The 27942-nt window shown below is 41.5% G+C and overlaps 2 protein-coding genes across 4 annotated transcripts in view; one reads left to right on the top strand and one right to left on the bottom strand.

Moving 5' to 3' along the window:
- The window catches only part of Swt1 (SWT1 RNA endoribonuclease homolog), an 81190-nt gene extending 79193 nt beyond the window's left edge, over window positions 1-1997 (top strand). Inside the window, exon 20 of the transcript XR_006635094.1 lies at window positions 1956-1997. The gene's annotated coding sequence lies outside the window, so the exon portion shown is untranslated. The remainder of the gene's footprint in view (window positions 1-1955) is intronic.
- LOC101609753 (influenza virus NS1A binding protein) lies at window positions 5-27942 on the bottom strand. 3 transcript variants are annotated; one of them, XM_004658706.3, is made up of 15 exons: window positions 27642-27942; window positions 19690-19914; window positions 17188-17316; window positions 16824-16993; window positions 16630-16705; window positions 14980-15153; window positions 14578-14703; window positions 13140-13247; window positions 7993-8122; window positions 7557-7781; window positions 4950-5071; window positions 4460-4586; window positions 4242-4373; window positions 3414-3587; window positions 5-1785 (listed from the first exon to the last, which is right to left on the bottom strand). In XM_004658706.3, the coding sequence occupies exons 3-15, from the start codon at window positions 17296-17298 to the stop codon at window positions 1532-1534; spliced, it is 1929 nt and encodes a 642-aa protein (XP_004658763.1). In that variant the 5' UTR covers window positions 17299-17316; window positions 19690-19914; window positions 27642-27942; the 3' UTR covers window positions 5-1531. The 3 variants fall into 3 exon arrangements, with proteins under 3 accessions (XP_004658763.1, XP_044997679.1, XP_044997680.1); XM_045141744.1 differs by lacking the exons at window positions 14578-14703; window positions 14980-15153; window positions 16630-16705; ... (2 more) ...; window positions 19690-19914; window positions 27642-27942 and adding an exon at window positions 14041-14177; XM_045141745.1 differs by lacking the exons at window positions 5-1785; window positions 3414-3587; window positions 4242-4373; ... (3 more) ...; window positions 7993-8122; window positions 13140-13247 and adding an exon at window positions 14041-14181.

Below are 27942 nucleotides of genomic sequence, written 5' to 3'. Positions count from 1 at the left end.
AGGATTTCAGTGCTCCTCAACTAAAACTTTATTTCCTTGTGCTGAATAGAACATACACAGATCCATAAAAAGAAGTTACCAATTAGGCAATCTGCTAACTTGCTAAGCGAGTTTTAATGCAGAAACAAACCAGAGAAAAAGATGTTTAGTAAGGACTACATAGTAACCAGGTGAACCGATTTTTTTCCCCTTGGTGGTCATGAAACTAAGTCAGGTGGCAAAGGGCTGGCAAAACATTTTAAAAAAAAAAAAAGGTCAAAATTCTTCCCTAGCCCAAGTTAGCTGATTAAGTCATTTCATGCCAGCTGGCTCATTAAGTTCCCACGTGCTTCATCTATGAAAAACAAAACAAAAGCCCCTTCTTTCAGATATATCAGATATACCGGAAGCCCATCTTCACTGATAAAAGGAATTTCCCCTTAATTTTTAGCAATGAATTGAAAACACAAACATGTAGACATTAATCCCATGATTTGAGGATTTACTACAAAGTACCTTTAATATGTCTGCATCCTCAGCAAGCATTATGCTCATGTTGGCACCGTAAGTTAGGTGTGCAGCACTACACATTAGACACGGGTCATTCCAATCAGTGTTACCAAAGCATAGTTCTGGTAAAGCCTGCACTCACAAAGACCCAATACAATTGTTTTTTCAACCAAGGACTTCCAGTTACAATTGTTTTGTTAATGATACATAAAGACAGGTTAAACATCCTACCCTCAAAAAGTCAAAATAATTCAAACCATTATCTGAAATGCGGAATACCATCACTGTGTTACTGTTCGGCAACTCCAAATACACACTGACACTGCATCCTCAAAAAGAAAAGTATAGGTGAGGCAAACGCTTCCAAGTTTTTGCATTCTGAGCATTTCAAAACAAAACAACAATGCCCTACTCTGTATCTTGAGACCACCACTCTGCTTCAGTAACTTCAATCTGTCACATCTGACTAACAGATGAAGCACTCTGCTGAGAATATAAAAAGTTATAAAAAAGACAATCATAAAAGACTAATATTGGTAGGCATGTCAGCTTGCTTTTAATAAAAACAAAAATAGTTGCTGTAATCTACTTAAATAAGTTTCTTTTGTATAGAGTGTTCCAGTTATTGAAAAAGGGCCCTTAAAAAACCCAACGGCCTATATTTAAACTCTACCCTCTTGCTCCGTGAGAGAGAACTGAGGAAGAGTCACTTAATGTGCAAATTGGCAAAACAAATGTGGAAGAGCAGGGACTTCTTGAAATGATGTTCCCAATCAATTCTCAGTTTATTCTTTTATAATCTCAATTTCCAAAACGTAAAATAACCAAAGTAGTTTTAAAAATACACAAAACAGACCTTCATCTTTGCATTCCTTTCCAAACACAAAAAGTATGTACAGCATGTTTAATAATATGCAATATGCAAAAGCTTTGTGTTGCTGTTAGCAACATCTACCCCACCCACCCTCCTTATTCACAAGTGTGCCTCTGCTAAACACAATTACATCACTAAGCCTGTTAGTTTGAAAGGGCCTTAAATCTGTTAAAATTGGAAAATCTTTGTATAAGGGCTCCACTCGTTGGACTCAAGATTGTAGACTTCCACTGTATTCAGAAATTCATTGCCATCAAATCCTCCCACTGCATAAATGGTGTTCCCTACAGTTGTGATCCCAGCATTGCTCCTTGGTGAAGTCATATTTCCCATCATCTTCCATTCATTTCTTATTGGATCATACATCTCCACACAGCTGATGGCATGAGAACCATCAAAGCCACCACCTACAAACAGTTTTCCTAAAAGAGAAATGAAATAGGGTAAAACTGATGACTACTTTAACATGGAAGGAAAAACACACACACACACACACACACACACACCATCTTGCTTGCTAATCTAGTCAGTGGCTTTTAAATAGAACTGCTTGGGCATTCTGACAAAACATTTTAATTAAATGTCTTTGCAGGCAAGGCATAGAGTGGTATACACCTGTATAACCCAACACCAGGAGGCCAAGACTGGAAGATTGCCACACTGAGGCCAGCCTGAGCTACTTACTACACACTGAGACCTAGCCTAAAATCCTCCATTGTCACCACCACCATATAATCTGGTAAGCACATTGTACAAACCCGAGCTACAAGAGGAGCAAAAGGGTTAAAATCCATTCCCACGGAGGGAAGAAAACTTCACCAAAATGCTAAAGTACATGTTTGTAATTCTTTGTGGAGATTATTACTGTAATTAATCACCGATGAAGAAATGAGAGTCACAGTCAGACAACTTACAACTACAAGTGGCAAGCTAGGGAAACGAAAGTTATAGAAAACAGATTTCAGGTAACTGAAAATTATAAAGCTTTCTCTGTAGTTTTTTTTTTTTTTTTTTTTGGTACAATAGTTACATGCTAAGTAGTGGTGCAAGCCTTTGATCCCAATGCATGGAAGGCAAAGGTAGGAGGACTGCAGTGAGTTCGAGGCCACCCTGAAGTACACAGTGAATTTCAGGTCAGACTGAACTACAGTGAGACCCAACCTCGAAAAAACAAACCACCCTGAAACCAGTAATGCTGGCATTAAACACTCTCTGGAAAAAATTTCATTACTGATTCTTAGATTCATTACTTTCTCATCTGGTTACCACTTACTTAATCAACTATCACTTGTGTAGCTATAACATACATTGGTAAGGTTCAGAGAAAGGGTCCTAAGTCAGCAACTTCTAAACTATTTGTACCTTGCACACTGAAGTGTGCTGAGTCAAAAAGGCTTACTACTACAGTTCAGCTCTGTTCCAAACACGATACTAACTAAATAACTACAATTATTTAACTAGAAATCAAGAAAATTAACAGAAAGGATATGTAAGGGGCTGGAGCGATGGTTTAGTGGTTAAGCGCTTGCCTGTGAAGCCTAAGGACCCCGGTTCGAGGCTCAATTCCCCAGGACCCACGTTAGCCAGATGCACAAGGGGGCGCTCGCATCTGGAATTCATCTGCAGTGGCTGGAGGCCCTGGCGTGCCCATTCTCTCTCTCTCTCTCTCTCTCTGTCTGTCGCTCTCAAATAAATAAATAAAAATAAACGAAAAAAAATTTTAAAAAAGGATATGTAAGGCTACATCTACATAAGACAATGTTTAATGTTTTAGAAACTTGGGAAACAAAAAAGTCAGATAATGTGAGTATAGAGGGTGATCTGAAATTTCTTTACACCTACCAAAAGCTGGGGAATGGGCAGATTTAAGTTACATGTGTCTAAATTTTGGGGGGGGGGAAACAAACTGTTGCTCAAGCCTGAATCTCCATTGTTATCAGAAGAGTTAGTTGCATATGAATCTTAATTATACAAATGAATAACTGACACTTTCTTGGAATTGCTGAACAAATCCTTGCCACTATTTTCTTCTTCAAGTCCCAGCCCTCACCATCAAGAACAGCTACTCCAGCTCCACGTCTAGCCACATTCATGGGTGCAATTAAGGTCCAGGTGTTATTTTCAGGATTGTAACGTTCTACTGTGTTCAGACAATTCCAAGATTCTGCACCTCCGATTATATACAAGTAACCACCAAGCTCACACACTGCAGACTGGTGTCTACCTATAGAATCAAAGCAAGGCAAGAATATTACAATCAATGGTGTACTACACATAGTAATGCAAAACTTAAAAATTACTTTTAATAAAGGCAGATTAAGTACATAGTCATACCCATGTACATCCTCAGTCCTGAAGGGGACAGAGACAAGAGAATCACTGGGGCAAGGTAAACTAACCTAACTGAAAAACAGTGCGAGCTCCAGGTTCTGTGACAGACCCTCACTCAAGAAAATAAGGTGCAGGATTGGAAGAAGTGGCTCAGTGGTCAAAGGAGCTTTCTTACACAGCCTGACAGGCCAGGTTCAATACCCACATAAAGCAAGATGCACAAAGTGTGGGGCATGCATCTGGACTTTGCAGCAGCAGGAGCCCCTGGGGTACCCATGCTCACTGCCTATCTCTAATAAATAAAGCATTTTAAAAATGTGTATCTTTCTTTAAAAACAAAAAGGTATAATAGAGGACACACTTGTCACCCTCTTCAGGGTGTGCACATACTACAAACACACAAAAGGAAAAAGACTGTGTGGTCACTTGTAAGCCCTAACCTCGGAAGGCAGAGGCAGGATGACAGTAGCAAGGCCATATAGCAAGACCCTGTCTCAAAAACCATGCAAGTGAAGTAGGGAGAAAAGGGTAGGAGGACCCAACTTACGAATGTTAAGAGGAGCACAGCTCGTCCATGACTTGGTCACAGGATCAAATACATCACAATTTTTCAGTCCTTTCTGACCATATGGATCAGAGCCACCAACGATATATAATTTCCCATTGAGAGCACATACTCCTATGCAAAGTGTAAAATATGGCTGGGTGTTAATAGTTTAATTGCTTATTTAAATACTGGCTCTTCCAGAAGACAACTAATATTACCTGCATTACAACGGTTAGTTCTCAACTCTGGAACAGGGGTCCAATCGTCAATGCTTGGATCATACATTTCTCCACAACTCAGGTCATCCGAATGGCCATTAGATCCACCTACCACATAAAGCTGACCCTGTATCAAAAATGAGAAATGATTTGAGGCCACCCTGACACTACATAATGAATTCCAGGTCAACTTGGACTACAGTGAAACCCTACCTCGAAAAAAAAAAAAGAGAAGTGAAAGCCAGGCATGGTGGCACATGCCTTTAATCCCAGCACGTATGAGGCAGAGGCAGAAGGATCACTGTGAGTTCAAGGCCACCCTGCCTGAGAGTACATAGTGTATTCCAGGTCAGTGTGGACTAGATGAAACCCTACCTTGAAAAATAAAACAAAAGAACAAAAAATTAGAAATGAGAATTTCTACCATTCTGAAGTTTTGAGAAAAACTAAAACTAAACATGGTTTGTTTCCTACCACATACTGTACTTACCATAAGTACAGCCATTTGAAATCGGGCTCTTGGTGTTCTCATGGGAGCAAGAAAGGACCAATGATCTGTATGTGGATCATAGCATTCAACTGTTCGAAGACATTCTTCTCTGTTATAGCCACCTGGGGAGACAACCAAAGGATTATATTCAAAGTATTTAATTGGAGGGGAAGCAGCTGAAGAGATGGGCGAGTGCTTGCTTGCAAAGCCTGTCGGCCCACATACAACTCCTCAGCCACCCATATACAGCCAAATGGGAATTCACTTGCAATGGCAAGAAACACTGCATACACACACACCCCTAATAAGCATCTCAAGGACTGTACAATAGGGAGCGTGGAGAGGAGAGAGGTTAAGGGTGGGAGGTGGGGACATAAAACTGGACCCAAATGGCAATGGTACCATAAAATTCTACACCCTAGAAGACAAACTAAATGGTTGAACATCAGGTCATTAGAGGGAACACCTGAATCACAGGGCCCTGGAGAGGGTAAGATGAAGACTAACCTTAATCTTAATCTTCTCCTGTTTCTCTTTCTCTCTCTCCCTCTTCTATCTCCTTTATATTACCTATCTTTTTGTTTTTCTTCATTCTTTTCCCTTGGCGCTGGCCTGTAACCCCCATACCAGCATGTGGCTAACATCCACAATGAGCTGTTGATCAGAGAGATCTACAAAGTTTCCCAAAAGTAGACAGATTTCTGTCAGAGTACTTGATGACCCACTAAAGGTTAATGATAAGACCTACTGCTGAAGACACCATATGCCATTGGAATGGAACATGGAGTGACCTGGCTGGAATCTGGAAGAGAGTCAGTCCCCAGACAGCTTGTATAATGGAAGGTGCTACATAAGCCACTGGGGGAAAATGACCAAAATCTGTCCAAGGAAATCGTGTTCTAAGCTATTCAACAGCAAACAACCTGACATGATGCTCACACAAGTGCAAAATGGCACATAGCCATGGTGGATAACCAACTGCTCTTGATTTGGCTAAGTTCAGTGGAATGGAACCCACAGCTGGAACTGGGAAACAAGTCAGAACCATATCCAAAACAAATGAGCCTGCTCTCTACTGTCAAGCTCCTACCAATCATGGGCTACAAGAGGGCCTACACCTATTAAATTCTTGCTAAAATAGTAAGGGTTATCCCATCTATCTGATGCTGACTTCACTCTCCGTTGAAGAATTTGCTTCTCTTTTTCAGATGGATGCAGATCCTGATGAGATGTAATCAGCCCATCTCACCTCAACAGGGCCCCAGCTGAAACCAAGAGTAATTGGGGAAATGAGCAAGAGTGCTGCTTTCTTGATGAACGTGGTACCAGCACAAGGGTGAAGGAGATAAGACACAGAGAACACTCAACTCCTACCAAACCAGACATCCAGAGACAGAGTTTCCCAAGACCTCATCACTGAAGTAGACTTAAAACAAACCCAACATGGTTCAGGGAAATTTGCAGAAGAGGGGGTGGTGGAAAGGTTGTTAGAGCCACAAATTGGGGTCATTATGCAGAGAGACATTGTCTCTTACCCATAACTCATGGCACCCCCACAATGCACAACCCATATTCCCCAACGAGGGTCCCTGTGGAAGGGGGAGGAGGCTAACAATGGTACCAACATGACTGTATACACACTGTGTACATAACTAATAAATATAACAGTTAAGGAGCTTGCCTGTAAAGCCAAAGGACCCAGGATCCATCCCCAGGACCCATGTAAGCCAGATGCATAAGGTGGTACAAGCATCTGGAGTTTGTTTGCAGTGGCTGGAGGCCCTGGTGTACCCATTCTCTCTCAAGTAAATTAAAAAAATTAAGAAAAAATTTAAATTACTAAAAAAAAAAAATTAAACTAGGCCAATATTTTAGAATGGCTGGATTTTGTTTTCCTTCTGGTAGTAGGGTCTCACTATGTAGCCCCGACTAGTTTTATACTTCTTTTCACCTTGCCTTACTCCCAAGTGCTGGGATTAAAGGTTTGTATCACCAGGCCAAGCCCCAGCTGGAAAGGCTTTAAGTAAGTGCACAGTAAGAAAACTGAATGCTCATAATACTCAAAGATTAACATTTGTATGAGAAAATTGCCTACTCTGGCTTGAAAATTAGGCAGAGAGAGAAACTTCTCACTCTGCAGAGTTTGTTTTTAAATTAGCAATAGATTTAAGGACGTGGGTCAATAGTATAGTACAAGGCCTAGCATGCACTGCTCAATCTCTAGCACTCCTTAAAAAAAAAAAAATTTCAGTTAATACCACCACCCAAAACAGCTATTTATTTTTGCCAGGCTTGGTGATTCACACCTATAATCTTAGCAGTAGGGAGACTAAGGTAAGAGGATTGCCTTGAGTTCAAGTTTAGCCTGAGCTAGAGTGAGACCCCACTTCAAAAAATAAAGTGGGTGAAATTTAAAAAAAGTCATTGATCTACAAAGAAGGTTAGGCATACTCAACAGCATTGTTTCCTCTGTCATCTTGGAATGCCATAAGAAAGCAATTTAAGTCCTGTCCCCCAAAATCTGAATAGCACAAAATTAAGAATAAATGCCTACTTAAAAGGCTTACCCAAGTTACACTTCCAATCAACCACTCATTCTGTTCTTACCTGCAGCTATGAGTTTTCCATTCATTTCTGCTGTCCCCAGACCTGACCGTGCATACTGCATGGGAGACATGGGCTTTTCTATGAGCTCGTCCGGTTGCATCTCAAAGCTTAAACTCTTGGTTAGTTTTGGAGTACTTGTGGGTGAGCTCTGTGGACTGTTTCGCCCATGAAGAAAAATGACACAGAAAACACCATCCAGCACAGCCAGGCACAAGTAAGTATTATCTGCAAACACAAGAGTTCCATGTTTATGATGCAATTATTAATAATCCCAGTTGTTGGATGATTCTGAGTTGGATTCCAGTCTCCAGATCCCAGATTGGAATATTCTGCTAGCTTTCCAAATGTCACTGCTTCTGAATTTTTCCTTAGTCAGTCTGAAAGTAGTAAATTGATATCAATCCTTAAAAATAAGATAAGTTGAATACAAACTTACTTGAAGTTTTTTCTGAAGCAACGATTTTCCACTCATGCTTAGGGCTTTGCACGGAAGCATTTGGAGGAGAGAGACATCCAGAGGAACTGCTACTTATCTGCTTATGGCCATTCTCACGTGGTGGCTTTTTCTGCAAAATCAAAAGGTAGCTACAGAAACCTAGCCAAAGACCAAACCTGGTGTACCTTTGTTCCTGAGCTATTCCACACCACTGCCAACACTCGAGGATCCTCCACTCCTATGGGCCACCTGCTGAACACTGAGCTGAACACAAACCAACACTTTCCAACTTACAACTTCACAGTAGACATCCATCTCTACTGAAAACTCAAACAACTGTAGCTACATGACAGGCTAATCAGAAAAAGCTCAACTTAAATTATTCAAGACCATGATACCGACCAGACACCAGAATGGTATCTCAGCATGGGGTGGGAATTAGGGAAATAACCTGTAAGGTCCACATAAGCTCAAAGACAAGTCCACAATCTCCCAAAAGGTGTTCTAGTTTAAATGGCATAAACCACTGTGTGCATGAGACTGCCAAAGCTAAGTAAATTTGGTGCCTTGGTACAATGACAAAAAGTGAGCAGAGATTCAGCCAGTCTCTGAAAAGTATTTAAAATGTCAATCATAAGAAGAATGTACGTGTACTTCTTTAGGGCTGTCCTATAGTCAAAACTGAATACAACAATAAAAAAGTTATCAGAAATGAAATAATACTAAAAGAAGCAAATATTCAAAAGCAGAATACACAGTAACAGGAACAAATGAGCCTAAGAAAACTACACACACGTGTTCTCGTGTACAAGTTTCTGTCATGACTTGCTTTCAACTCTTTTATCCCTTGCTGTTCCCCAGAGGCATGATCACAAAGAAATGAAGAATCAAGCCTACTTCTATAGAGTTCTGGGCTTGGTGGTATACAGAACTCTGAAAGCCAAGGCAGAAGAAATGCTATGAACTCATGGCCAGCCTGAGCTACATATTGGGATTCTGTTACAAAAGACTACCAAAAGGAATAGGTACCACTTTCAGTTCTTAGCAATCTCTGTTCACTCAATTATTCTGATCCCTATGGACAGGGACAAACCGCATAGATAAAATTTCTAATGATTGAGATGGGGAGGTAATATGATGGAGAATGGAATTTCAAAGGGGAAAGTGTTGGGGGGGAGGGAGGGAATTACCATGGGATTTTTTTTTTATAATCATGGATAATGTTAATAAAAATTAAAAAAAAATTCTAATGAAAGCTTCTGTTGTTAGTGAAACAAAAAGCAAGTAACAGAGAGTGTAAATAGAGAAAAAGACTGTGAGGTATGGTGGTGAACACATGCACAGAATCTCAGCTCTTGGGAGACTGAAAGAGGAGCATCATTAATTCCAGGCCAGCCTGGGCTACATAATGTGTGCATCTCAAAAAGAAAAAAAGTTAAGACAAATATGTTTCTGCAGAATAAATGAGCACCTTTGAGCATAATGTAGGGAATATACCAAGATGGTTATCAGTAAATTCCATCTAGGTGACACTGGTCTCTTAACCTATATCATCTCTTAGTCCAGTGAAGGCAGATTAAATTGCCTCAAAGACAAGCACAGGCAATCTAGCTAAGATTAGGGATCTTTTTATAGTGACAGGTTAAACTGCTACATGAAATTACTAAAAGTAAAAAAATAGGGTCAGTGAAACCTAATCACTTTCTCTTAAAAATTACAAGGCACATTCAAAACCTTACTCCCATCTGTAGAAAGAGTAAGCCCTAAGTATCATCGGTAGATGGTGCTGTGCTTACACTGAGGTCTTAGTGCAGTAAACCTGCTCTAATGTATAGACTGTAAGAGAGAAAATGAATGCAAAATGCACTATACCACTAAAGACTACGCCTTGTATAACTAACAGATCTAATACAGAAATGCTGGTTGATTGCTTCATATATACACCATCTGCCCTCAACCTTATGTCTTTCCGAACAATTTGACAGCTTGCAATTTATTAGCCTCCATGCTTTCTTCTACCTTGGGTCGTTTTTTATAGCATGAGTACATTCTAATCATGACCCTCCCTTCTTTTCAATCTTACTTTCCTACTTCGGAAACCTAAGGTATAGCATCTCAGCCTTTTCACTTCATCTATATTCATGACATCCTAGAACGTCAGCCAGTCAGAATCACACTCATTTTCTCACTTTTCCTCAACATCATGAAAAGCTGCTACCTCAACCTTTGTGCATCTGTCTACAGATAGGCTTCCTTTCTTTTCATGCCCTTTGGTTAAGCCTGGGCATTCTTTAAACTTCAATTACTGCTTGCATTAATCAAAGCCTTAATCAACCCTCCGTGCCTACTTATAAAAATAGAAAATTCTGTGTGGAGGTGCATGCCTTTAATCCCAGCACTTGGGAGGCAGAGGCAGGAGGATTGCCATGAGTTCCAGGCCATCCTAAGACAACATAGTGAATTCAAAGTCAGCCTGAGCTAGAGTGAGACACTACCTTGAAAAAAAAAAAAAAAAGATTTCAAGGCAACAACTATGGAAGGTTTAAAAAAATAAGTATCAGGTCTGGAGAGGGCTTACCTACCTGTAAAGCCTAAGGACCTGTCTTAGACTCTCCAGGTCCCAGTAAGCCAGATGCAAAGTAATGCAAACATGCAGGACCCACTTGCTCACAAGGTGGCGCATGTGCCTGGAGTTTTAATTGCAGTGGCTGGAGGCCCTCACGCACCAATTCTCATTCTTTCTCTCACATTGAAAAGGGAGGCTAGTCTGTTGGGCTTGCTTCAAAAATAATATGTAAAATAAATCATGCTATCAGCACTTGGGACTCCCTAATGGGCTTTCACATGAATTTTTGGATTGTTTTTTCTATTTCCATGAAGAATGTCATTGGAATTCTGATGGGGACTGCATTAAATGTGTAGACTGCCATTTTCACAATATTGATTCTTCTAAGACAAGGGGAACTCCACAATGTAAAGGTTACCATTAAACAGTCATCTGGCTGAAATACAATTAATTAGTGCCAAATACAAACATCATAATTTGTGATATTCCCTACTGCTAGAGTATTGCCTAGTTTCTTGCTACTGTGCTGGGGAGTTACTTAGTGGTAAAGGTCCTTGCTTGCCAAGCCTAAGGACCCAAGTTTGACTACCCAGATCCCATGTAAGCCAGACACACAAGGTGACACCTGGGCAAGGTTGCACATGTGCTACGGCCCTGGTGCACCAATTCATTCTCTCTCTCAGAAAAAAAAACCAAACAAAAAGCCAGTTTGTTGGGCTTGCCTCAAGAAGAAAATGTATTTATTTTTAGCCAGGTATAGTGGTATATACCTTTAATCTTAGCACTCAGGAGACAGAGATAGGAGGATCACCTTGAGTTTGAGGCCACCCTGAGACTACATAGTGAATTCCAGATCAGCCTAAACTAGAGCAAAATCAAAATCAAACTTTTATCACTCTTTTCTAGTTGTACTTGTTGAAGGCTAGGGAGGTATGTAGTTCAGTGGTAGGGCACTTGCCTAGTGCATGCAAGGCCCTGGGTTTGATCCCCAGCTTTGCACAAAGTCTGTCTTAAAAAAATTATTTTTGCCTACAGGAACAAAAGGCTTAGATCTATTTGGGCCCCATGAAACTGCTCTTCCAGCAACAAGAGCATCATCTATGGCCAGATCACCTTTGCCATCTAGTCTCCCCTGTCTGCTGTCAATTCCTCCAAGTCCTCTAAGCCTGATCCCAAGCTGCCTCTTTTGTGAAATGTCCTAGCTTCTCATCCTATCTCCATGAAAGCCTGCCTCCACCTTCAGCTTTCTTCAGAAGCTTTTATAAGGTGGTTTCACCCTCTGGTAAAATCCTGCAAGCAGAAACTATTTTTGCAGTTTGGCATGCCCATACCAAGGAGCATGGACTGTCTGTCATTTACTGGCCATTCAGTCTTAATCAGTTGAAAGAGTACTTTAGACATCTTATTAACAGAAAAAGAAGAAAAGAAAAAACCCTACATGTCCAAAATGCTAATATGAGCAAAGTTCTCAACTAATCCAAAAATTCTTCAGAAAACATTCACTTACCACTTCTGCACAATACCACAGAAAACTGACATCCGATAACAGAACCACACAAGTCATTACTGGTACCATTTGCCTTCTAACTATTAAGTGAAATATTCCTTAATCTCCCTGTAAGTATAATGCTGAGCTAAAGGCCAAATAATAAGAATACATATTGAACATCCAGGCAAAGTAATTCACTGTGTCCTAAATTAGGACAGCAGCTTCCTTTGGGCAGTGATTGAGAAGAGAAGCTTCCAGGACATTAGCCATCTTTTCTCAATAAGGCAGGGTTTATTCTGGCAGGCTCGTGGCAAACGGGGCTGGGGGTGCAGCTCAGTGTTGGTATGCGGACCACATGCAGGGACTGGGCTGAATCTCCAGCATTCCAGAAGGTAAAAATGATGCTTTTCTGGATATTACTTATCCATAAGCTAACAATGTTTGTCATGATTACCTATGAATTATTGAAACTCATCTGAATTCAGTGTTTAATTAAGGGCTATAAAATAATTCAATGTAACTATATTGTTTTGATTCATTTTGCACAAGAAACACCCAAATCACATTGTAACATATTAACCACTTCTAAACTCCTAGCATTGTATAAATTTAGCATTATAAATCATGCTAACATAACATGATATCCATCTTAACTATGCCATTTTTATTTCACATGAAAGCTCAGTAACTAAATAGCCAAAATTTCTTTCACAGCCATGAGTAATTAAAGTCAATTCCACCTTTTACAACTGGGCTTATCAGTTACGACAGTTATAAACTGTTATTCATGATCTAACCAAAATAATAAAAAATATGCTTATTAACTGTTCCTTTTTTGTTACTATTTTCAAATTTTACTTTATGAGAAAAAATATAAATGAGGTTTTTCTAATTTGCTGGTTAACTTCTATGCATGTGGCAAAAATGCTAGTAACTCTAAAATATGCTCGTTTTTCTACAAAAAAAATGTTTTTGTTTAATTATACCAATAAAATTCGTCTGCTTTCCTTTATTAAAGGAAAATTTAAGTATGTTAATGCAATTTTCCAGTCAAGTTTAACCTGAGGTTACCTCAGACTGTGCAATGTGTACCTGCACAAACTGAATGTGGTCATCATCACTGCCAAACACCTCAGCCTGTCCATCTAGTAGGTTCCCATCAAGCAGCTTGTGATCAGCTGAGTAGTACAAGGTTTGAACCTGCAAAACAGCAACAGAACACCCATGTGGCTACTGTCACCATGGCTACTCCACTAGGATGCAGATCACACACACGCCTCACGGTAACCTCCAGTGCTTCTTGACACCTTACTCTGGCAGAGTCCCGAAGGAAAGAAAAATGCATGTCACAGTGGTAAAAATTTAAAAAGCAAAACAACAACAACAAAAAATTACAGAATCTTCTACTACTGGCTGAAGAGTCCATGGCTTGAAAGAAATCTTCTTTTTTTCCCCAGAGCTTCTTATTTTGTAACATTAAGAAAAAAGGCACTAGTACAACATACAGACTCTTAAATATACATATTTACAATAAAACACTGAATACTTTACACCTTTGAAAATGGCCTGATTTGCATAAACATACTTTTCTTCTGTAGGTAATATCAAGAAAAACAGGTAAAGAAAAAACAAATGCAAAAGTTTAAGCTGTAATCTTCCTTGATAGATGCAAATATATGACCAATGCATCTGATTCTCATGTGGGAAATACAGAACTTAAAGATCTGTTAGCCTCTATAAAATGTAGTCAAGGTAGCTCTACAGGCCAAACAGACTTGGCTAAGCCATCAGCAAGCATGAAAGGCTTACGTGGAATGATTCACTCACAGTGACTCCACTGGCCAACCTGCATGTTAACTATTCTCACAATTTTTCCATCAATGCTGACTTTCTATATTTTTAAAAAGTAGTCCAAATGAAGTGACTATATGTATGACAACACCATTGAGAAACACAGAGCTTAAAGACAAGGATCCTGTAAAGGAGTAAACACCATTAAATCATCATCGTTCTCTGCCCACAGCGGATTTTTCTTAGGAGAACTGGGGCAGGACTGCTGCTTCTTTACGTGTCAATACACTTGAGGTTTCTTCATGTTTCTTCAGTCTTGGGTATCCTAGTTTTGTTAATAAACCTATGGGGAGATAAACCAATGGGGAGGAACAACCATTAGAAGCTTTACCTACTTGTCAAATTTAAAGCAAAAACCTGTGAAGAAAAATTAAGAATCTACAGAAAATGTCAGTACCACCTCCCATTTCTAAAGCAAATTACATGCTACTTTAAAGAAAGTTAACAGCACATAATGAGCAAAGGAAAAAAAAAGAAAAAAGAAAGAAAAGCAGAAGACCATACTGAACAGTTCATTTAGCTCACCTGAACACCCCCCCTGTTTCTCAGCTTAGGGGTACCTATAGCAAAATTTAAATTCTTTAGGGTCATGGTTAAAAATAAAAGTGAAAGGGAATCCTTCATGTTATAGCAAAAAAATCTGTAAGAATTGTTGGATCCCATTTACTTTAAAACTAACCTCTTCCATCAGCTCTTCCAGGCTGTCTCCATTCTCCCAGATGCTGCGCTGCACCCAGTTGATTACCTTTGTATACAGTTTGCCATTGCTGGGCAAGCAAACGTTATCTTCAAGCATTACCTCCAACTAAAATTCATAAAGAAGAAAAAACCAGTGACATACATGTACAGAGCAGTGTTAACTTTAGTTGCAGCATTCCATGCATTTGCTCTAATTTACAAGGAAGCCAGTAACCCCAGAGCAAGTAAACTAATTGGAAGCCAGAAACCCATTACACCAAGAGGAAAACGTATTTCAATATACAATCATTTTTGTAACCATTGTTCACTTGCCTGAAACACGGACAAAGACAGTGCCAGGATCTAGACAGTCTTAAGTCTGTTTAGGTGACCTACTCCTCACCTTTAGTCGTGGAAGCTTTAGAAATTCCTCCTCTTCGGAAATTTGTAACAAATGTTCCTGAATATAAGCATCAACCTTATTCAACAAACGGGAGTCTCCCATACAACTTGCAAAATTTCGGTAAGAGATGCAGCTACTAACATCCATTCTAGATAGTAAATAATCACCGCAAACCTTGGAAAAGAAATACACAGGTGGCAACGTTTACACAGAATTTAGTCAACAAGTACTCAGTGTTCTGTATGTAGGCACTATGTAAAAATACAAAGATGAGTCAAAAATCATTCTCCAAATACTACAGTTACCAATGCAAATGTGTATAGATGATAGACAGCGGGTTTGGTGCTGAGGATGCCTGCAATCACAGCACTTGGGAGGACCAGTAAGTTCAAGTCCAGCCTACTGAGACACCATGTCTCATGAGCAAATACACAAACATCAAAGAATGATGTATAATTATGTAAGGTTTTTAACAACAGATATGACAACCTAAAATGCAATGTGGGTTCCATTAAGTATTGTCAACAATAGTAATTAGGCAAGGTCTCCTGAAAAGTAATATCCAAGCAGGACTCTGCAAGAGAGAGGCTGGGTTTGGGGAAAATGTGGCAAATAATTTAGTTTGGCCACAACAAAAGGTAAGACAACTAAGAAAATAGCACCTAAAGGAAGATTCAAATGTGCCACTTGGGAATATGTGGTTCCAGGCCTAGGATTTAGGCTTGTGGGCCCTTCTGTCCCTCACAACTATTCAACTCTACCACTGTGGCTGGAAAGCAGCCATAGGTAAGCAGAATTCACACAGTTGTCTTTCAACAAAAGTTTTGAGAAAAAAGCAGAGGTGGCAGGGTGGGGGAAGGGGGTAGCATAGCTCACACACAGCCTATAATTTACTGGCTTTTTTTTTTTTTTTTTTTTTTGAGGTCAGGTCTTACTGAAGCCCAGGCTGATCTGAAATTCACAGTCTCAGGGTGGCCTCAATCTCATGGCCATCCTTCCTCTGCCTCCAAAGTGATGGAATTAAAGATGTCCAGCTTTACTGGCTTTTTGTAGAAAAGGACTGAATGCCTCTTTTACCATGAAATATTAAACACTGGTCACTGGCATTAAATTCTAGGCAGAATACTCTTCACTGGCATTGCTCTAGGGTGGACACTCAGCCTGGAAAACATGCTCAGCCAGAAACGTTCAGTCCACACAGCTTTGGCAGAGCTAGTTTATGGGATTTCATGTCCTTATAATTACAGTGCAATTAATATCACTTAATATATATTGCCAAAAATAAATATATCTACCCCCAGAGATATAGTACTTTCAATATAATTAGAGTTCTCAATGTCATTTTTGTCAGAACCAAAGGAAAATATGTAATAAAAACTTAAGAAACATGCTTTTGAAAATGAAGCCACTATAATGGGAAATTCACTAAGACACTTTGACATAGTCACTGTGCCACAGAAGACTGCAAAGAGCAAGAGGATGTGTGACCTTGCTACACGACTAAACCTCATAGTTAAAACATACTCAGGCCTGGTGTTGGGGGCGACTTTTTTAAGTCCTTGGGACTAACAAGAGTTTTATGGCCATCCTGATCACAAAAAAAAAGTCCTACTAAAAAGCAGTCCCTTCGCATGACTTCTGATACTCTACCTGCTTTACGCGGTCCATCTTTAGCTTCTTTGCTGCAGAATAAACATCTTTCACTAATTCCTTATCAGCTTTTAACCTATTAAAAAAAAAGTTGTTTATAATTATAATACAAAGGCTTTAAAATGTAGATATTTAAAATATTTAGACACTTGGTGAAATCCTTGAGGAGTTTCAGTTTACTTTCAAGTACTTACTGAGCAGTGTATGCATAATTCAGCAAGACTTCAACAGCTTCTGGGTTGAGATCATCAAATTTAACATGAGAAACTCCATGAGGATCACTATCACTGTTAAAGATTTCAAATAAATAGGGGCTGCAGCAAGCCAGTACTGCCCTGTGTGCTAGCATTTCATGGCCACACACCTGAAATTATGGGAAACTGAAATCAGAAGTGCTCAGACTATGTACTTCTCTAGCTAATTAATACACCAGCCTTGTTTATCTCACATTTCTAAGTAAAGCATTCTTTTAAAAAAAACTCATCTCACTCTTCCTCTAGAGGAAAAAAAAAAAAAAAAAATCAATCCCTTGAAAATTTCCAATTAAGTTTTAAATACCTGAAGTCGAACATCACAGAATTGGCCACTTTTCCTCAGGGCGTTCAATTTGGCAACAGAAGACTCAATAAAGTTTTCATCTTCAAACATCAAATATCCATTGGGAATCATTTTTCCTTATAAATTTGGCTAAATAGAAGAGAGCAAGATTATTTTACTTGATGTTTTAGAATTCTATCTTAAAGCATGATGTACTTTTTTTTTTTTTTTGGTTTTTTGAGGTGGGTCTTGTTCTAGCCCAGGCTAACCTGGAATTCACTATATAGTCTCAGAGTGCCCTCAAACACACAACGATCCTCCTACCTTGGCCTCCCTAGTGCTGGGATTAAAGGTGTGCGTCACCACACCAGGCAATGTATTGTTTCTATTCTCAAGCTCTGTCCTATCAACACAAAACTAAAATTTAATTAAACAGGAACATGCCTAAAAATAGCACTGGTGCTGGATGCCCCAGTCTCTGTTCCCACACTGATCCTGGGTCTTTCAGAAATTCATGTAGCAGAGAATCGGGTTCCATGCAGAAGGCACACAGGGAAATGACACAACCACCGCAAGCTAGGGAAGACATGAAGCAGCTATCACATACAGATGTCCTGGATTGGGCTGCTGTCCAATCTTTTACTCACAAATAATGTATGTAGCCCAATCCTACAGTTTTAGTTCTCCTAAAAGGCCCCCAGTTTCTCCAAACATGACAATCATCTCAATTCTCCTTCCCTGCCTAAAACACATACTTAAAGGTCTGCTAAGTCTTGGTGCTGCACCTTTCAAGTAGTTTTCACAAATGCCTTTAAATACATATAGTAGGAAGAGTTTACAAGATGAACCTTAATTTCTATTCCCTTTTTGTATTTTTCAAAACTTTATTTATGTATGTTTTTTAAAGACAGGAAGGGAGGGAGAGCCTATCTACCACTGAACACATATAGAGATTACAGAGTACAACTTCTGGGTCAATCCTCCACCTTTCCACTTCATTTGAGCAGTTTCTCCCTCTAGATTCTCAGATTCCTACTCTGCTGCTATTCTTTGCACTGGTCATCAGGTTCTGGGAAACTCTCCTCTTCTTCTCATCTCTTCATCAGTATGATGGGATTACTGAAGTCTGCCACAGCTTCCAGATTTTATGTGGGATCTAAGAATTCAACTCAGCCCCCTTTCAGGTATACTAATCACATATTTAAGATAACAGAAACTAATGTCGGGGGGGGGGGTAATATTTTAAAAAATATTTATCTATTTATTTGAAAGAGGGGGGAAGAATGGGCACACCATGGCCTCCAGCCCCTGCAAGCAAACTCCAGATGTTTGCACCCCTTTGTTCATCTGGCTTACATAGGTCCTAGATAATTTAAACAGGATCCTTTGGCTTTGCAAGCAAATGCCTTAACCACTAAGCCATCCCTCCAGCCCTGCATGTTTATTTTTGTTTATTTATTGGGGGAGGGAGGGAGAAAGGGTGCATTAGGACCTCCAACCACTGCAAAGGAACTCCAGAAGCATGTGGCACCGTGTGCATGTGGATTATGTGGGTGCTGGGTAAACAGAGCCTCGAACTAGGGTCCTTAGACTTCACAGGCAAGTGCTTAACCACTAAGCCAACTCTCCTGTCCCTATTTTTTTTAAAACAGGTCTCAAAAATCCTGGTTGGCAGGCTGGAGAGATGGTTTAGTGGTTAAGCGCTTGCCTGTGAAGCCTAAGGACCCTGTTCGCGGCTCAATTCCCCAGGATCCACATAAGCCAGATGCACAAGGTGGTACATCCATCTGGAGTTCGTTTGCAGTGGCTGGAGGCCCTGGTATACCCATTCTCTCTCTCTCTCTCAATCTCTGTTGTTCTCAAATAAATAAATAAAAATAAACAAAAAAATTAAAAAAAAAATTTAAAAACAAATCCTGGTTGGCCTCAATGTAGCTGAGACTGACCTTGAACTCTGACCTTCCTGTCTCACCTTCAAGTGCTGGGACCACAATGCATGTGCCACCACACCAGGTGAAACTATTCTTTATAAAGACTCCCCGCCACCATGCTGTGAACTGAACCCAAGGCCTCAAGCATGTGAGGGAATCTGAAATATATCTCCAGCCTAATGCTCTTAGAAAAGGTTTTCAATTCACCTTTACTGGTAAACTAGTGACTGTTTAAAAATATACCATCAAAAACCCGTAATAGGAGACTTCAGAAGTTTACAGAAAGATACATTATAAAAATCTTTTCATATTCAAATCATTACTGACTTCTCTGTCAAAAAATTTCTTCAGCCGGGGTGTGGTGGCGCAAGCCTTGAATACCAGAATTTTGGAGACAGAGGTAAGAGGATCAAGGATCACTGTGAGTTCGAGGCTACCCTGAGTCTACACAGTGAATTCCAGGTCAGCCTGAGCTAGAGTGAGACTCTTAACTCGAAAAACCAGAAACAACAAAGAAAAAACAGTATTTCAGCATAGTCTTCAGGCAAGCACTGCCTTAATTGTTAGATGGACATGGCATATATTCACTTACCTACTGTACTGGCAAGAAATGTATTATTGGAAACTCAAATGATTCGAAGACAAAGGAGTGTTTAAACGAAGTGCTCCGTTAAGGTGTGAAGACAGGTGGCTGAAGTAAAGGTAGATGTCTTAAGCTCTAATGGTGGTTCCAAAACTATCAGGCTTGAAAATGATGTAATCAAGTCCTTAAAAGCTATAGACACGAATTTCTTCTGTGGTAATCATGCATCATAATCTGCAACAGTAGCAAATTTAAGTTAGATATATGTGCAGAACCAGTCTATTGTTCATCTAGGTAAAGCACATCTTAACAACAAATCTTAAAGAGATTTTGAGGTAAATGGCAAAAATATTTATAGCACATTAAAAAACTAACAATTACACAATAACTTTTTACTTAACTTGCAACTACTCAAGTGATCTTTAATGGGGGCTTTCTGGGTCACTGGCTCAAAGGATGAAACACATGCCTCTAAGCACAATGAGCATTTGAGTTCAGATTCCCAGATGCCATGTAAAGTGCCAACAGAATTTCCTGTAAGCTAATAGTGTGAACCAAGCAACAATGAGACCCTCCCTCAAATGAGGCAGAAGGCAAGACTCAGCCTGAAAGTTGTTCTCTGACCTCCACATGCAATCTGTGGCATGGATGCACTACACTTACACACATCATACTCCCCCCCAAGAATCCCCAGAGGGCAGAAAGTAATGACTAATTCTTTAACTGGGGCATATAAGCCTAAGAATTAAGGGATAAATGCAAATATTGATTAGCCCTAACATTCTTTACTACTGGAACCCAAAACATGTGTTTTTAAAAGCCAGCCTGCAATACACTGTTACAAACCAGATATCCTGTTCTCCAAGTGTGCTCTGCCTGTCTCAGCTTTGTGCCCTTGTATCAAGTTGCCTCCCTACCTAGAAAAACCCCTACTCCAACCACTGCCAGATGCACTGATGGCCAGACAGCTGCCAAATCGCCGGCACTGACTGCTAAGTAGTTTTACCCTGTCTGCGTGTCTGAAAGGTATGACTGTCCAGCTATCTGCTCTATGCTTGGCTTGTATGACCCTGCCTAGCTTCAACTCAGGGCCTCAGGAAGGCAAAGCCTCTGGTTTGTTCACTTTTTTTTTTTTTTTTTTTTTGAGGTAGGGTCTAGCCTTCAACTCATAGTGATCCTCCCACCTCTGCTAAGTGCTGGGATTAAAGGCCACCATGCCTGGCTAAGATTTTTTTTTCCCCAAGGTAGGGTTTCACTGTACCTCAGGTTAACCTGGAACTCTAGGCTGGCCTCGATCTCACAGCTGCTGGGATTAAAGGCTTACACCACCATGCCCTGCTTTGTTCTCCTTTTGTACCATGCCACCTCCTTCCACCCCAAGGAACCTCAAACATGAACATAAACGTCAACATAAGCAATTTGTCGGAAATTCTAGTTCAAACCAAATGTTAAAAAACAACCAGTCAGTCCTGCCTATCCCTTCCTTCCTATTTTCATGTCAATTATTGAGTCAAATTCATCTGGTACTTATTATTTTTAACCACCCAAACTATTTTATTGGGCCACCATCTAGTTCAGGGAACCAGAAACAATTATATAAAATGCACATACTTTTAAAGTTTCTTTATTTCTTTATTTTTTTTTAACTGTCTTGAGGGCAGAGGCTTAGGTAGTCAGGCTGGCACTGAACTAAGTAGCAGAGTATGACCTAGGGCTTTTTTACTTTTTGGTTTTTCAAGGTAGGGTCTCCTCTAGCCCAAGCTGATCTGGAATTCACTATATAGTCCCAGGGTGGCCTCGAACTCATGGCGATCCGCCTACCTCTGCCTCCCAAGTGCTGGGATTAAAGGCGTGCACTACCACGCCAGGTGACCATGAGCTTTTGATTGCCACTATTTCCAGTTTATGCAGGTATGCTGTGCTGTGGATCAATCAAGGCTTTGGGCTTTGTGCATGAAGGGCAAACACACTACACCCTCAGCCCTAAAAATAGATTCTTCAAGGAACCCACATCTGCTTTATACATCAACCAACCTCATAATTCTGAATCTATCAGTATGTCAAAATGAAAATTACTTGCCCCAGACCCTATGGAAAACCAGCCCAGCTCTAATTCAACAAGCCTATAGTGTTACCTTGAACATGCCTACAATCTGTAAGAGCGCTGGAACCTACCCACATGTCCTACCTGGTTTACCCACAACTTGGGCTACAGCTAAAGGAAACACAGGGCTAGAGAGACAGCTTAGCAGTTAAGGTACTTATTTGCCTTTGAAGCCTAGGAACCCGGGTTTGATTCTCCAGAGCCCACATAAGCCAGGTGTGTAAGACCGTGCATGCATCTGGAGTCTGTCTGCAGTAGCTAGAGGCCCTGGCATGACCACTTTGTCTTTCAAAATAAATTTAAGAAAATAAATGGAAGCACAGGTTGGGGTTGCTGCCAAAGCTGCTTGTTCTTTTTAATTAAAAATAAAATAAAATAAAATTGAAGCTTAGTCATGTGGCTCACACGTTAATGCCAATACTTAGAAGAAAGAAGACTGAGGTAGGAGGACTGCTGAGAGTTCAAAACCAGCATCTGAGTGAGTTCTAGGTTGGCCTGGGCTAGAGACACTAACATACACACACACACACACACACACACACACACTTGTTACACATGTACACATATGCATGTGGAGGCCAAAGGGTCCCCTAGAAAGGCTGTTGCTAAATTAGGCCAGACAGCCCTAAGGATCCACTTGTCTCCGCCTCCAGAATTGCAGCTGCACACCATCACAGTGCATTTTACATGGGTACTGTGACCAAACGCAGATCCTGATGCTTACAAGACACTTTACTGACTGATCTGCCTAGCCCTGCCAAAATCCTATCATACAATCTTAATTTCTACTTTCCAGCCTTTTTAGAGAAACTAGCTTTATTACAACAAATACTCTTTCCCACATGATGATTCTACATTCATAGAGAACACACTAAAGATATGTATGAATATTTTAAACTTTAACCAATTTTATCAAGCATATTTGAAACTCTGTCTTGATCTAACCAATAAAAATGGCACATTTATTAAGCAACTTGAGTGTTCCACCTTGAAAAAGATAGATAAAATTGCTACAATCATGGGATACAATCATGGGATATCAATTTGTACAATACTGTAAGTTTTGTAGAAGAATGGGCCCTACTATATAGTACTCAACTGTCACTGCGTCCATCAGTATCTTATGATGAGCTGCACATGTTATCCTAGCACTTGGGAGGCAGAGGCAGGAAGATCTGGAGTTCAAGGGCAGCTTCAACTACTGCTGAAGCTGGGCATGGGCTACATGAAACTATGTCTCAAAAAATACATATCTTGCTGAGCGTGGTGGCACACGCCTTTAATCCCAGCACTCAGGAGGCAGAGGGAGGAGGATCACCATGAATTCCAGGCCACCTTGAGACTACATAGTGAATTCCAGGTCAGCCTGGGCTAGAGTGAAAGAAAACCTACCTCGAAAAATCAAAGAAAAAAAAAAAAACCTTAATATAAACATCATCTTTTCTAGTATGAAATGATCATTACAACCCCATGTGATTTGAGTTAGTCCAAGTCCAGGGGACATGAAGTTACTGTAAACTTGTTTTCAAAAATTTTCATTCACTTTCATTAAAGTAGCCTTGGGCAAATCAAGAGTGTTTTTTTCTTTCTTTCTTTCTTTCTTTCTTTTTTTTTTTTTTTGATTGGCAGATTAGCCCGCCATGGCAGACCCCCTCCCACCCCAAGCACAACCGCAATTTTCAAAAATGAAATAATGGTGCTAGCATGCCCATATTCACTCTGGGTCTATTTCTCTCAAAAGAAAAATTTAGGGGTGGGGAGATGGCTTAGCACTTAAGGAACTTGCTAGCAAAGCCGAAGGACCCAGGTTCTACTCTAGTACCCACAGAAGCCAGAGCACAAGATGACGCATGCATCTGGAGTTCATTTGCTGTGTCGAGAGGCCCTGATGCACCCATTCTCATTCCTTCTCGCTCCCTCTCCCTCCTTCCTCAAATAAATAAATTCTTTAAAAGAAAAAAACTTAAAGTATTTAAAAAGTGAGAATTATGCCTGGGGAGATGGCTTAGTGGTCAAAGCCTGCTAACCTATGTTGGCCAGAGTCTAATTTCCCTGTCCCCATATGAAGCCAAATGCATAAAGTGGTACATGAGTCTGGAGTTCGTTTGCAGGGCAAGAGGTTCTGGAGCACCAGTTTGCCCCTCTCCCTCCCTCTCTGTTCCCAAATAAATATTAAAAATTGAGAATTAGCTGGGATGTGGTGGCACACACCTTTAATCCTAGCACTAGGGAGGCCAAGGCAGGATTGCTATGAGTCTGAGGCCAGCCTGGAGTAGAGTGAGACCCTACCTTGAAAGAGAGAGAATTAACATAGACAATTTTGTCTGTTATTTAAAATATACTTTCAACTAGTCTCTTTTTTAAAATTAAAACTAGAGTCAAATACAATACATTCCACTAAACAAATTAAGTTTTTTGGTATGACCTTTAAGTGAATAAACCAGAATTTCACAGAAAAGTTAAAGTAAAATAAATTCTATATAGAGTTGTGGAAAAGGTTGATACAAGTTGGCCCATCCTCCAGATTCTTTTCTGGCCTTCAGAAGATAAAACTTACCAAATTATCAAAACACTCCTAAAAGTTAAAGGCAAATTATAAATAGTTAAGCTTAAAGACATTATTTGAAGGCAGTCAACTACAAGGTAATTCAAGAGACAGCCCTGGCTCAAATGCTAGGGATTGAACTCAGCCTCCTGAATGCTAAGCAAGCACTGGACACATTTCCAACCTACTTTTAGAAGGCATATCCTGCCACTGTAACTAATAAAACTATCACTATCCACCTATCCTACATCTAAACAAACTCCTAACTCACTTGCGCTTCAGATGTCCTTCATAACACAGACGTCTATGGCACAAACATACATCCAACACAAGCTAGCATGGACTATTAGAACACAATGGAGTTGATTCCACAGCCTTCTTCACTTCCAGACCAAGAAGACAGCTTAAACTAAGGCGAAAGAAGGTGTGACCGCGATTCTTCCAGAAATCGCTGCTATTTTGGTTTCAACAGGCTGCAGACTGCAGGATGCACATGGCAAGAGGAAATTAAAACACTTATTTTAAGGTTTAAACAATGCTAAGTGTGGAGGCCAGATGAAGGATTTAAGGAAGAATGGGACATGTAAGCAGCAAACTGAAAGATGGGCAAAATGTGGACACAAGACATTTAAGTGAAGATTCTGCACAACCAGACTTACTTAGTCCTTAACTAAGGCAGTGAAGACTTAAAAGTATTTTAGCTGGATGTTGTGACATTATGATCACATATCAATTTAAAAATAAGAATTCCTGCTGGGTATGGTGGCATCATGTATTAATCCCAGCCCTTGAGAGGCTAAGGCAGGAAGATCCCTGTGAGTTCAAAGCCAGCCTGAGAATACATAGTAAATCCCAGGTCAGCCTAGGCTAGAGCAAAACCCTTCCTTGAAAAACAACGACGACAACAACAACAAAAATCCAAGGGCTGGAGAGATGGCTTAGCAGTTAAGTCACTTGCCTGTGAAGTCTAAGAACCCAGGTTCAACTCCCTAGTACCCATGTAAGCCAGATGCACAAAGTGACACATGCACCTGAAGTTCATTTGCAATGGCTAGAGGCCCCTGCAGCACCCATTCTCTCTCAAATAAATAATAATCTCACATCACTTTTAGTGGCTGCATGAAGAAAAACAGGAAAGGAAAGTATTTGGCTTGTGTGTTCTAATGCTGAAGGACCTATTATATACAGGTTGTTATCAGAAATAATGTAAATATAGGTTTACAAATATTCACAAAGTAGAAATTAGCATTTACAAATTAAGGTAAGTCCATACTTTCTGTGGCTCTAACAAAACCTCAAAATCACTCATTTATAATTACTTAGATTTATTTGCAGCACAAGGTAGCAGGACCCCCAACTTAAAGAAATCGAAGTCCTGCAGTATTTAATTACGTCATTATACTGCTAAAAAGCTATGATGATTTTCTGGTACTTTACCTTAGCGTGAATGAACAAGACATTAAAATAAGCTTACTTGCAAAACTACGCTCATATGCCACTATATTCAAGAACGAAGAGCACAACGCTTTCATAAACTAGGAACATGGGCTGGAGGGATGGTTTAGTGGTTAAGGCGCTTGCCTGCAAAGCCAAAGGATGCAGGTTAGATTCCCGGGACCCACATAAGACAGGTGCATATGATGGTAGGCACATGCCTCTGGAGCTCGTGCGCAGCGGCTGGAAGCCCTGGTTGTCCTTTCTCTCTCTAAATAAATAAATAAATAAAGTAAAGCCTAGGAGCTAAAAAGAATTTAAAACTAAGTTTGAAACCTGAAATGTTTTGTCTTGGGGAGACGGAACGTTTGAAAGAGAACTACAAAATAAGGCTGCAGAAATGAGTATCTGTCAGTTAGATTTCATCTAGAGAAACAAAAGAAAACCATCACAGGCTTCCCTTTCAACAGTGAAGTCCAGTTTACCTTCAGTTACCAAGTTACAGAGTTTTTTAAAGCAAAGCTGCCAGGATTCAATCGAATTCTATTATTTGCTTGTTTGTTTTCGAGGCAGGGTCTCACTGTAGGCCAGGACTCCGTAGTCCCAGGCTGGTCTCAAACTCACTGATCTACCTCCTCCTGAGAGCTGGTTCTCAAGGCGTGCACCACCACGTTCAGCTCTTCAATCCAATTCTACAGTCGGTGTTACATCCAGGCTTACAACCACAACCACTCCTTTCAACAAAATTCAACCGAAAGTATTTATTCATCCGGCTATCTCCAAAATCAACCGCTGGTGTCAGAATTATTAAAATGTGGTCGTGGTAATCTAGTCCACGCTAAAACTGTTGCTAGCTTCGTGAATTATAGTTTTTTTTAAAGGAAACCACATCATACGACAACTCCAAGAACTAACCCCCACCATTCACAACAGGCATAAGGACACAAAACGGCCACTTTAGGCCATCCGATTTCTCCTCGGGTGAAAAGCCGGCGGTCTCCAGCCATGTGTGCACGACCCATTGGGAACCGGGTAACCGCGCTCCAAGTTTGTGGTCTAGACTGCCCAGCGTTCAATCTTCAATCGGCTATGACCTGATACCCTTCACCCAAAAAGCGTGGAAGCACAGAAAATAGCGAACCAGGGCACAGAGTGCAGCGGGGGGCCGGAGCCCCGGACTCTGCCACCGCAGGCCTTCCTCCGCCCCGCCGCGGCGCCCGTCGGCGGGCTGGGTGGAGGAGCCCCGCGCGCGCCCGCACACCCCCACCGGGGATTGGCCGGCTCCGCAGTCACTCAACGCCGACACGTCAGGACAGCCGCTCCCTCGCTCCTCCCGCCCCCTTCTCCTCGCGCTTGGCAAGAAAAGCGGGCAACGTGGAGCGGGAACAAAGGACCCCGCGGCCCACGGCGATCGGGGGACGGGCTCGGCGCTCGCCCACTCCGAGCCCCGGGAACCCAAGGGCCGAGGCCGGCTCCCCGCCCCTACGCGCCGGGCGTACCCCCCCCCCGGGGAGGAGCGCAGACCCAATCCGAGGCGTCCGTCCCTGACAGCGGGAACGAATTCCCGCGCCCCGCAGCTAATGCCCGGCTCCCTCTTCCGGCCCGTCATCCCCATCCCCGCGCGCCGTGGTCCCCAGACCTCCTTAACCCCCGCCCACCCCCCCACCCCCGGCCCGGCCGGCTCGGAGCAAGGTCCCGCGCTCCCCGGGCGCTCGCCCTCGGTCGCCGTGAGTGAGCCCGCAGCCATGGCAGCGCCAGTATCGCGGCTCCGCGCCGCCACGGTTGCGCTCCCGGGGACCGCGGGCACCGACTCCGCGCCATGCCCTAGTCTCCAATCCCAGCCGCGCCCTGTCCGTCCTGCGACCCGGCGCCGACTACCTGGTTCATCTCTGAAGAGATGGGAAAACTCATCTCTAGCGCTTCGATGAGCTGCACGAGGAAGCGGGCGGGAATCGGCCCAACGGAAGACGCCTCGAAGCGGCGGAGGGAGGAGGGAAGCGACCGGGCGGGAGGACGACCGGCCGGTCCGCGGAGGCTGCGAGCAGGGCGGGGGGAGGGTAGCTCCGCGGAGGACGCGCTAGAGAACTCGCTCGCCGGCGGCCACCGACGCGCCGAAGCCGCAGACCGAGAGAACGCGCCCGGGAGCTCCGATCGAGCGACCTCCACACGCGTCCCGGAG

The sequence above is a fragment of the Jaculus jaculus genome, chromosome 1, assembly GCF_020740685.1.
Source record: "Jaculus jaculus isolate mJacJac1 chromosome 1, mJacJac1.mat.Y.cur, whole genome shotgun sequence".
Taxonomy (NCBI): domain Eukaryota; kingdom Metazoa; phylum Chordata; class Mammalia; order Rodentia; family Dipodidae; genus Jaculus; species Jaculus jaculus.
Note: the sequence above shows the minus strand (reverse complement) of the source record. Positions and strands in the feature narration are given on the sequence as shown.